Raw genomic sequence first — 12206 nt, 5'->3', positions numbered from 1 at the left:
TTTACCCACATTTATTTATTTTTCTCATGTCTTTATTCAATAAAAATAATACATTTAATTTATACAGCACTTTGATAATAACCCATAGAAACTTTACACGAAAAAAAGTTGCCGCAAATGTAAAAACACTGTATTAATGTTTGTCCCTTAATTGACTTCCTAATCTTAAGGTTTTTCATGGTTCCAGAATCAGAACAAGAATCAACCGGTACCTTCACACTACAAGGAATTGCTTTGGTGTAAGGTGGCGCAAACATAAAGAACATAAGGAAATAAGTTGTAAGAGAAGGTCAAAAATGTAACAGTTATAAAAAGAAAATATTTTTAAAATACAATTAAAGGGGACCTATCATGCAAAATGCACTTTTGCATGTCTTTTATACATAAATATGTGTCCCCGGTGTGTCGGGGAACTCACGCAGCGTCAGAAAATAAAACCCTTCCTCTGTACCCAAATCTCTAAAAACGGGGGTACAACGAGCGGATACAGATTTGCTGCCGATATGACGTCAAATCAGCCGGACCCACAGAAAGTTGCTATCAGAAACAATGCCTGACGTATTTTGGACGTAATCTCGTCTTTGTTTACATTAGCAAGCCTCGCTAATACTCAGAGCTAACCTGTACTGGAGAGCACATGTGTTTAAAAAGCAGGAAATAAAAAAAGGAACTCACCTTGTGGTAAACCCCAGGCGCGTCGCCTGGCCTGGGCATCCGGGGCATAGCCCCAGGTAATTCTCCCTCAATAATATAATACATTAACCGTGCTTTACCTGAACCTCATTATGACATAGAGAGGACAGCAGGATTGTTATTTCCCGTGTTCACTGAATGCAACAGAGGCAAGATACCAGACCAATCACCAGAGAGTTGCATGGAAATAAACGTGTCTTATTGGCAGATAGGTACCTATACTATGACAATGTTTAAACTGTCCGTCGGGCCGTTTCTCAATGTCGAGTAAACCTGCTGCAGAGCCACTATTTCAAGTATACTACGTCATCGAGTGGCGCTGAAGGACTGTTTAAATGCATGTTAAATGCCCAGCATTCGGCGCCACCCAAGTGGTGGCTCACACAACAACCCCAGAGCCACCACTTGCGCCAGGTAAACAAGGTATGTAAATGTCAGTAAACTTCCAAGTTATGCGAACATGTAAGCAAAGCATAAATTACAGCTATGTTGTTGACGTTACTTTGAATCGCGCGGGTAAGCTAAACCGTTAGCAAGTAGCTATAGCTATAGCCAGAGATATTAAATTAACACTTTGTCATACAATATAAATGTAATTTTTTTTTAGCGTTACCTGGTGATTTCAAAGAAGCTCTCTGGAAAATGTTGATTTACTGTCAGTGTTCGACAGGTAGAAGCTACCTTACATTACACAGTCACAGGGGAGTGATTTAAAAAATATCCATAAAGAAAAAGAAAATCTGTTTACAGTTCTGTTTCATATGGATGTTGAAATATGTATCCATATCTCTTAATTTTGCTCTCAAAGTGCACCAGATTGATGCTTTTAACTTTAAAATCTTCGGTGAGGACCCCCCTAGAGGAGGTGAGGAACCCCAAGAGGAGGTTAGGTCCGCCCCCCACTTCTAAAAAATAGTACTTTACCCCTGCTTACACCCATATGCCGTGAGCTGATTATCGAGCCTTCATTGTAACAGTCGCAGTTGTACTGTGTATGTGCGTGTGGGGAGTGTTGCAGTAGAAATTTCCACTGTAGCGCCCGGTACCTTTAATGAACTGTGGGCTAAGCCCCGAATGTTTCCAGGTCCAGGAAACGCCCCTGGTAAACCCGCAAGAGAAAAAGCATTTGAGCTCCATACTGTTTCAATAAATAATCCTTGATATGGTTTAGAGCAGGATGGCGTTTTATCACAGCAGAATTTAACTTTATTTCCGGTAGAATTCTGATCAATCTCTGCCTCCTCTTTTTTTGATTTTCAAGCTAAGGACCCAAAATCCGCGTTTCTCTAACAGGGCTGCAAACGAGGGGTTTGAGCAGTATGAGGCATGGCTACAATGGGTGATTTGTTTGGTATTTTTAGCAAAAAACTTCACGGAAATTTTTGTATATGGCCCTACAATATATGTTTCCAATATAGCATAATAGGTCCACTTTAAATTAAAGAGAATAAAAACAAGTATTTACGCCAAATATGAATATACAAAACAAACAAAACAAAAAAGAAAAACTTATCACAATGGATATGTATATGCCAAACTGCAGTATATTTCTTTTTCTGTACGTCTATATTTATGTTGCTGCAATATTTTGTATTTATAGAACATTTTAATTAATCCAGAATATTTTATATTATTTGTGAAATATGTATTTTCTACTGTATATGTGGTTATATTGGCTGTTTATGTTTGTTTATTGTATTACGGTTATTCTTTATCCCACCTTTTAAATGTAACACACTGCTGCTGTAACAAAACAATTTCCCAGTTTGGATCAATAAAGTATCTATCGACTATTATATTTTTAAGATGAGGGCTGTGCAGAAATGTGAGCAGTTCTTTATGGATCAAATGTGTTTCTGAGTCAGTGCATTTCTTCTTGTGAATGTGGATGTTTCCCATGAATAAACTGCTGTGCCCCCTCTCCCCTGGATGTCTGACAGATGGGCGTTGCCCGTGCAGCCTAATGTCAGTTGCTTTCGCCGACACGCCTCCGAAAGGAAGACTTCCTCTCAAGCAAACTTGGGAAGTTAACCATGCGGCAAAGTCCCACCTTAAACGCCAACACACGCTGTTCTCATTGGCTCTCGCCCTTGTCAATCACTTATATCCCAAGCGACGTCAGCAGCAGGCAACTACACCACACCGGGGCTGAGGAGTGGGAGACGAAGAGCAATCAGCACCACCAGGAGAAAAAAAAATACCAGGAGCGATAAAAAAAAAATGTACGGACTACAAGGGAACATCTGACTGTCAGTGTTGGGGCATTTTGAAGGCGACATTTTTCCCTATCTTGATACATGAAGGTCTTCTGTCAGGCTGAGCTTTCTGGGTTTTCGCCAGTTGGCTGCAATTCCAGGGATGGCTAGCTAAGCTAACCTAGCTAGCTAACAATTAGCCTGCCCATTTAGCTTCCACTGGTCACTGGGTGCAACAGGATAACTGCTCTGAACGTGATACTAAAGCATTGTTCTTCAGCTGGATTGACACAATAGCTATCAATCGTCGAGTGCTAGAGACAACAGGGATATAGTTTATGTGTGTTCCGTAGATGGACAGTTTTACGGTGCGCTCATTGTCGCTACGCGGGCGTACAGTGATGGTTTCGGGGCGGCTAGCCTTCTACTCGGCCGGGCGACCAGCGGAGGGATTGTACAAATGTGGCAGCCTGTAGTGTCCCACTGTCTCTGGGACCGAAGTCTGTAGTTTTGAAATAAAATACTGCTTATATATTTTGGATGAGTGTTAGATTGGCTGGCTAAGGATTATACAAGTATTTGTACGTTGAAAATTAATCAACTTGTTAGCTTGGTCCTTAGCTTACGAGCTACTTTCCCAAACTAAATCCAGCTGTTTGTTTTTTTGGGAAAGTGCATCAAGTATTTTTCACACCTGTAGTCATCTGATATGTTTGCAGACATGTTGCATTGCAAATTTTTCTGTGATCAGCTGTCAGCTCCTGTAACCTGAGGATTGGCACGAGACTTTGACTAAGCTGTCAAAATATTTTGACACTTGACAGCAGTTTTTACCCTGAAGAAAGGAAGGCCGGATTCTGCAGCAAGCTCCATTATCAGCGTTTTGGATAATACTTGAGTGTCGGACATATTTTTAATATTTGCTGTGAGGTGTAACCCGGCGCCCCTTGTCAGACGGGCTTTTCAGCTCATGCGGTGATGACTTTAGACTCCATGATGGCTTGTTGCCTGAGTGAAGAGGCGAAGGAGTCCAAAAGAATCAACGCTGAGATCGAGAAACAACTCCGGCGAGACAAGAGGGATGCGAGGAGGGAGCTGAAGCTGCTTCTGTTGGGTAAGCCTGCATGATTTAAAGGGTTTCACACACTCCATCTCTACCTCTTTTATACTAACACACACACACACACACACACAGCAGATCATACCTGAGCTATTGATTTGAATTGCATTGTAAAGGTTTTGCATGTAAAACTGTGCACCCACCCTGTACAAACCAGATTACTGTAGTCACCACAGGATTTGTGTGTGATGTGATATGCAAATCGAGATTCAAATGCGTTTCCGGTCTAGTAGCTTGTCGTGGAAGAGAAGCTATTCAACCTGGAATCATATATAGAAATACATTAGATAGATTTGAGTAATTGCATTATAGCACAAGTATTCTTTTTTTTTCTTGGTTTAAAAAATAGATTACAATAAGGTGTTTCAATTTCTTGACAGTTTCTATCTGGGCTATCACTTTCCTTTACACACTTAGTCAGTAATACATATCCACATTAATGATGATAATTGATTCAAATCTCAGTGTGTTAATAGTCAACCTTAATTAAGTGATGTTATCAAAATATTGAGATATTTGATTTTCTAAATGTTTTCCATATATACTCACACTTTCACACACTAAGACTTATTGAGTTTGGTCCGTTTAAATGCTTTTTTCATGCTGAATAACTTACTTCCAGGAACACGAGCAAATCTCTGGTAAACACAAGATTTTAAGTGCTGCTTTTGCATAATTATTGATGGAGAAACTCTGTGTGACAGATCTGTTCATTTAACTAATTGGTCAACAAATTGTGTCATTGTTGGTCCACTATACATCTCCTTTTTCTTATCACATGAAAGTCACTAACAGAATTTTGTTTCTATAAAACTACCATCTCGGTCTAAGAAGGAAAACACACGGGAAACGTTTGGAAACATTTCCCTAGCTATTGGTTGTGTTGGAGCTTGTGTTGCAGTCCTCTTCCTTTTTGTATACCTCTAAAGCTTTAGTAAAAGCTCTTTGACTGCCTGGTTAATGAAAAGCTAATAAGGAAGACAAGTTAACGCCACTTACTGAGGCAGGGAAATGTCTTCACTTCCTGGTGACTATTTACCTGCATGTAGCTCTGTGGATTTTTGTACGTTTGCCTTCATGCTTGTCTCTTGTGTTTTTGTTCAGGCGTTGTTTTGGCTATGATTTGATTTTGCTTCCAGTCACAGGGGAACAAACGACACTACTGCGTTACAAAGGTTTTTTTTTTGTTGAAGCCTCATGCTGTAAATCATCATACAACTCTTCCATTTAAAGTCACAGAAATCAATAAGGTTATCCATCCTCTGTTAAATGGTTTTAAGTCTGCGTTTTACTTATTCTCAACAACATATTATCAAGAGGGTTTTTTTCTGAGTAAACCTTCTTACATCCAGCTGTCAACAGTTCCCTCATATTCCTGTAGTGATCTTCCTCATAAGCGTAGTTTTATCTGCCTGTAAAACATGGCTTAAATAATAAAAAAAAAGAGTTGGTTTTTAATTAAGACTGTTACAAGAGAGACTGCACTCTCCTGGTGTCTGGTCTAGAAAAGGCTTCTCTGAGGTGGCCCACTCTGGGAATTAACCTTCCTCCTGAGAATATGCTGCTCATTTCTATCCTTAATGACAGTAGCTGTGGCATTGTGCGTTTCTATGTTATGTTTTATTAATGGAGAAAGCTGTTATTTTGTATTTTCCACACTACTGTTAATCCAAAGTTTAGCGTAACTAACCTTCACTTGAACTAGGAAAGATTCAGTGTCTCTGTGGTTTGTTGTCGCAAGTGACTGAACTCACACTTTCTAGTTTTAAGGTGCTCTCACTCATAAAGGCAACAGCACTTCACAGCTCATAAGAAATAACTGTTCTTGATAAGGCTGCACGATATATCGTTTCAGAATTGACATTTCAATGCACAATAGGTGACTATTGTGCATTGAAATGTCAATTATATCGAGTTTCCGATTAATTACAACAATTAAATCCATTCACCATTCATGTCTTTATAGCCGATGACATTTGATTAAGTTGTTAACTAAAGCACAATATTTTTTATCTAGCCTTTTTAAATGTGTGTCACCAAACTGTTGGCTGTAACTTTGATTGTAGGTTTCAAAATGTAAGGCTAATTATCCACACAGACATACAGGGCTAAGGGGGAACTAAAGTTTAACAAATCCTGAGTGTGAAGGGTTAAAGGGGCCTTTTGATATTTGGGATGGTTTCATACTTCTTCAGCCTGACCAATAGTTGACTGTTTAGGCCTATATTGATATTTGAAAATGTACAAAATCTGATGCCATTTCTATTGGTTGGACTAGATACTAATCATATTTGACTGGTGAACGAGTCAGAATGGGTTATAAATGTAGCTAATACCAGTTTCTGTCACCAAATTCTCAGTAAGTCATCGTCAGTTAGTGGACCAGATAAAGCTAAGCTATGTAACTAATATAAAATAAGAAATGTCAAGCTACTGGAATTTGTTGTTAAATGACATCCCCGTGAATGCTACGTGATATTAAAGCTTTTCAAACATATTGAAGGAAGTTCCTGGTGGAAACGCACAAAAGGCTTTTGATTATTCATTTGCCCAACATATTGCAACTCATTCATTAGAAATAAAAAAAGTATTGTTGGTGAAGAGACGTATTGTTTATGTCCTCATTTTCCTTCTCACAGATGAGCTACTGGGATAGGGACTCAGTGTTAGAGATTTGGAGGACATGTTTTTAGGGGTAACTAAAACATATTTGATTGAAAAAGCTAAATCACAAACTGCAGCAGTTGTTAGAAGCTTGAGGTTGGAAGTCTGCTGTCACTACTTAAGGTTATGTGGAAAGGATCTCGGCGTGTATGTAGCTACAGTCTGAGTTATAGGGCACTCTGGTTGTCTCACTTCATTTGGATCCTATTATGGACCTCTTTGATTCTTTTTATAGACACATAGTGTAGCTTTTTATTCTTTTTTTGTCTCCATATCAGGTCTTCAGTCTGTTCCCTACAGTGGATGGTGACTTCTTAAAGTCAATGTTGACTTCTTGAAAAATTATCAGAGTAAAACCCAAAGAAAGTTCTGGTAATTTTAATTAAAGGTCACCTATTATGCAAAATCCACTTGTTGATGTCTTTTATCCATCAACATGTGTCCCCTCTGTGAAAAGAGACTGAAAGTTTCAGGAACAAAGATTCTCTCTCTTTTTGTCCTGATCCATTTCTATAAAAACCTGTCTGAAAATGAGCTGATCAGATTTTGGCCATTTTATGATGTCATAAAAATTGTTTGGCTTGTGTAACCATTAGCCAATCAGCAACCAAGGTAACGTCCCCCCCCCCCCCCCTCCTTATTTTCATCTAAAGTAACAGACAGAGAATCAGCACTTTGGAAACAGGGCTGAAACAGAGGGGATTATGGGTAATGCTGTAATGATCTGTTTGGTGTTTGGAGCCAAACACTTCAGAGACATGTTTTGTATATATCTGAGAGCTATAATATATTGATGAAAAACAGTATAATAGGGGACCTTTGAATGATCATAGTGTGAAATAGGAATAGGCCTTTCAAGCAAAAATAATATTTGATTATTACTAGGAACTATTGGATCTTTCCTGAGGAGCACTGTTTATATAGCTGACACATTTGACTATGTTGATGGAGGGATACTTTAGATTAGATTGTTGGATTGGTGTTAAGACTTCCCAAGAGAGTTTTGGTCACTCATTTCCTTTCTTTTTTTCTGTCTCGTTTGAATGAAGTGTGGGCCGATCTGTACGTGCCACACACGGTTGGCTGGCACCTGGTTGAAAGGTTCTTGTCTGCCACTATAAAAACAAGGACAATTATTTCACTTTATGACAAGATAGTCTTACAATCTATTGGAGAATTTCACTGTTTAAAAAAATCGTGACCCATCCCTACTTTGGAATACTTGCAACCTAAAAAGGCATTCCCTGTTCAGTTGGATGTTTAAAGCGCAGACATTGATTCCAGCTGTTTATCGGCAGTAAGATGGCTTTCCTCGGTCGTTTGGTTAGCTACTAGTGCATGGTAGACGTGCAGAAAAGGTCTGAGCAGTGCTCTTCCTTCTGCTCTGTCTAATGAAAGTCACAAGTAATTAAATGTGTACAGCTGGAGCTCAGGGAGCCTGCAGTAACAACAGCAGTTTGTGAGCTGTCCTCAGGAAAAATGACCTTTTTTATAAACGTGGTAATGACTGTTCGGAAATTGGCAAATGCACTCTTAAGTGAACAGGGGATTTGATGAGTTATTGTTTATTATCAAGGGTTTTACAGCCATTAGAAATGTTCTGTTTCCCCCATCTTCAATTTTAGCAGTTTCGTTAAAAAAAATCCTTGTTTTATAATTTTAAAATGTCTGCTTTTCAGATACATTTTTTCAAACTGTTTCCATAACCCCCTCCCAAGCAATAAGGGTTCTTTTTTAATAATTCAGGATAATGTAATAACATAAAAGTATGTCATAAGAATACAAAGGTATCTTATTTTATTGAGAAAAAAGCAAGTGTTAAAAAGAAAAGTACGTGTTGAACATTGAGACGTTGTGCAAACAGAGACTGGAGACTGTTCCCTGTTGACTGAAGGTTTAGACATCCATATGGTTGAAACAAAACTTGCAAGTCCTGTGCTCCTGCAAAAATGCTATGTATTTCTTCATCTTCTGCAGAGGTGTGTACATATTTTACAAACCAAGGCAGCTCAGGAACATTTGATTTGTTTCCTACATGAAGCAACAGAAATTCTCACTATTATTACATTTTTATAAAACCTTAATATGAAAGGTTTTTTAAAACTCAGAACCACAATAGTTTGACCTTTTTTGATCTACTTTTCAGTTAAGCCAGATTCATACCCACGACATCAGGAGCACGTTCTGTACACCTGAACGATCCGAAGCCCTGGGCAGCGCAGGATATTTACCTGAACTCATCATTGAAATGGGAGTCCGGATGCTGACACACACACACACACACGCACACACACACACACACGCGCACACACACACACACACTCTGAGCACACACACACACACTCTGAGCACACACACAATCTGTCAATGTGCCCACCGCTCAAACAGGTCTGCAGTATCTGGGTTAATGAGTGTTTGTTTTTTGGCAACACCCAAGGATGTCTCATGCATGGAGCCTACCTACGCCTATTATGGTTTCTCTTAGTAAGTCTCTCCTGATAAGCCCTGTTGGCCGTCTTTATTTGGATCCTTGTTAGCTGCTGCCAAGGTAACGGCAGGCATGGCGGAGTTTGGTAGAAAAAAATACAGGAAGCCAACGTGAGCAACCCACACACAGAGTATAACATTACCCAAAGAGAAGTGTATGCACAGTGGCATTATGGGACATCGTAGAGCTTCTCTGTGGTACCCTAGCTTTCCTCATATGCACAATAGCATCTCTGAAGGCAGTTGGCAGACGCCTCCCTTTATCCTCACTCCTACACCTGTGTGTCTAACAACGCGGACTGACTCCCAGCCAAGGTTAATAATGCGAATTTTCACCCACGTGAGTGTATTTCCCAGAAATCTCAGATTGCTAGGCTCGCTTGCAGACTGACCGGGCGCTGTGGTGTGCGTGTGTGTGTGTGCCAACTAAATGCCAGTTATTTGAGCCAAATGCTTATTGGTTTATTACCAGCCAGGAGAAGACTGGCAATCGAGAACTGGATACCAACTAGAACATGTTCCTAAATTCCCCTTCCAAATAAATATCTAAAGGTTTTATTGATAACAATTTATGTAGACTAATAATAAAAGAAATACACCCACAAATCCTTCTTTTTAGAACGGTGAAAAATTAAATAATTTCTTGTCCTGAACATTTTTATGACTATAAATATAGTTTGGGTGGAATTTTTGGTTTATCTCTGCGTTTCCGCCAGGGGGGCGTCTTGGCGTCATTTGAGACAAGATCGAGAGTTTTTATCGCTTGAAATAACGAAAAGGACATCCCTCTGTTGGAGGGGCAAAGGAGTCTGGTGGGATTCTTTTCAAACACAAAATGTTGAGTTATTTGTAAACAATTAACACTTATAGTTTCATGTCTTGTTACATAAGAATAGATCATATTTGTTAAGTGTTATTATGGGAGAATTTCTATTCTTGTGGTACTACTGCCTTATTAGGCCCATATTGAGCAGAGCTGTTGAGACCAAAACTCATGTACAACAACTTCCTTACTTGCAATAAATAAGCACCAATTAGAGGGTTATTGAGGAAAAACTCAACTAATGGCTTATTAGTTGTAGAATAAGGCATTAATAAGTGTTTTATAATGACTAATAAAGAGCCCATATACTGCTAATATGCATGTTAATTAACAACTAGTTGATGATTAATTTGTGTACCTTTTTAGGGCTGCCCGATATATCGTGACGATAATAGATAACATTTTTTTTAGGATGTGCGATATTAAGTAGGCAAATTAACTAGGGATGTCCCGATCACCTTTTTTTGCTCCCGATCCGATTCCAATCATTTGATTTTGACAATTTGCCGATACCGATTTTTCCCGATCCGATCTTTATGCAATGCATTTAGAGAAAAAAAAAAAAAAAAGCATTCAAGTTGTCCCTTAAGGTTATTTTTTTATTTAAATTGGATATTCTATCCATCATGGATATAGCTTCTTTCTTTCACAGCAGCATTGGATCAGTTCAGTTGTGCAGCATTGGATCAAAACTAAATAAAGCTTTCAGTACTCGTTAGCTTACTGCTACAATTAGACACTGCTTCCTGCCCACTCTGTTGCCAGATTTGAGAGAAATAAGCAGGTCTATGAAAACAAGCCCCAAAGAAGCAACACATACATGATGTTGTGTAATTTGAAACCAAAAACTAAGGCCTCAGGATGACTTTAAGACTTGAACATGGTCATTTTTGTTTTGTAACATTGAATACAAAATTTAAAAAAAAGTATTATAAAAAAAAAAAAAAAAAAAAAAAAAAAAAATCCCGATCCCCGATTTTTTTTCCTCCCGATTCCGATCTTTTGAAAATCACGTGATCGGCTCCGATCCCCGATCACGTGATCGGATCGGGACATCTCTAAAATTAACTCAAACACGTCATGTTACAATTATTTTGCTGCTTGCTACAAAAGGAAAACTTGCACGGCTCTCATGTCAGGGGTACTTGAGTGAGTGACATGCAGCAAAACCACCAATCACAATCAAATCTCCAAAGCAAACGGACCCCGTGATTAAAAGGTAAAAACACTGAATAAAGTAGTTTCATGTGTTTCTCCAGTTCGGCGCTGCTAACCGAGCTCGCTCAGCTTGTTGCTCTGATAACTTAAGATCCAGACGTCCGTGACTAAAATCCTTCTTCCGGTTAAATATAGTTTTAAAAAAAAACCAATTTTATAGCACTAAAGTTCAAGAAAGGATAGTTTGCGGGGGAAAAACGGTATTTTCTTCAATTCCTGTATTTTTTCATATCGCAATCAGAAAAAAATATCACTATCAGTTTTTTCCAATATCATGCAGCCCTAGTGTACCTTAATATAAAGTGTTACCTTATATTCTTCTTGAACACATTTTGAATGTCCTATTGTTATTAGCTGCTGACATATAAGAAGAACTTGTTGTGTCAGTATGCCTGCACCTTAGAGGCACCTCCACCATTTCTCTCAGGGGTAAACTGTATGTCTGAGCTTCTGTGCCCTGTAGTTTCACAGTGTGGTACGAAGGCAGGACATGTAGGTGTTCGTCGTTCTGAACTGCTTGTCTCGCTGGTTCAGCAAACTGATGTTGACACACCCAGACTTTCTGCAGTTATGTGGCAGTCAGACCTGTGAAAAAGTGCTTCTGTGTCACCATCTGTCAGGCTCGTTATTAAACTCACCTATGATCCGTCTTATCGCTAAATGTCTTGACTTATGTCAGACGTATGGAAGAGGGTTATGACACTAAGACAAAAGTGTATTATGTTCAAGTACAGTTATTAAAAGGCTGAATGGTTGAAGCTGTAGCACATTCTGAGGACTTGTCTGTGTTTGCATATGAAAATTCAATAGATCTCAAAACCTAAGAAATGTATTGTTTACATAGTAACACATCAACGACTGGCAAGTTCCACACTAAGTCTTGGACCCATAAGAAGGAAGTGAAGTTGAAGTAGGATCGCTTTGAGTTGAGGGATTTTAAACTGAAGGAAAAAGTTGTTCCAGTGGGAAGTACTGCTGTTTCAAGTCATAAAGCATTTTGATTCAA

At 38.9% G+C, this 12206-nt stretch overlaps 1 protein-coding gene across 2 annotated transcripts in view; it reads left to right on the top strand.

Moving 5' to 3' along the window:
• Positions 1–2724: 2724 nt before the first annotated feature.
• Positions 2725–12206, top strand: part of LOC307021176 (guanine nucleotide-binding protein subunit alpha-11) — a 46835-nt gene continuing 37353 nt past the window's right edge. Inside the window, exon 1 of one of the 2 annotated variants that reach the window (XM_079653033.1) lies at positions 2725–4002. In XM_079653033.1, the coding sequence (XP_079509159.1) occupies positions 3867–4002 (136 nt within the window). In that variant the 5' untranslated portion in view covers positions 2725–3866. The remainder of the gene's footprint in view (positions 4003–12206) is intronic. The other variant, XM_079653032.1, reaches the window with a different exon arrangement.

Source organism: Notothenia rossii (assembly GCF_949606895.1).
Source record: "Notothenia rossii genome assembly, chromosome: 1".
Lineage (NCBI taxonomy): Eukaryota > Metazoa > Chordata > Actinopteri > Perciformes > Nototheniidae > Notothenia > Notothenia rossii.
The sequence above is the reverse complement of the archived record's forward strand: the minus strand, read 5'-3'. Positions and strand labels throughout refer to the sequence as shown.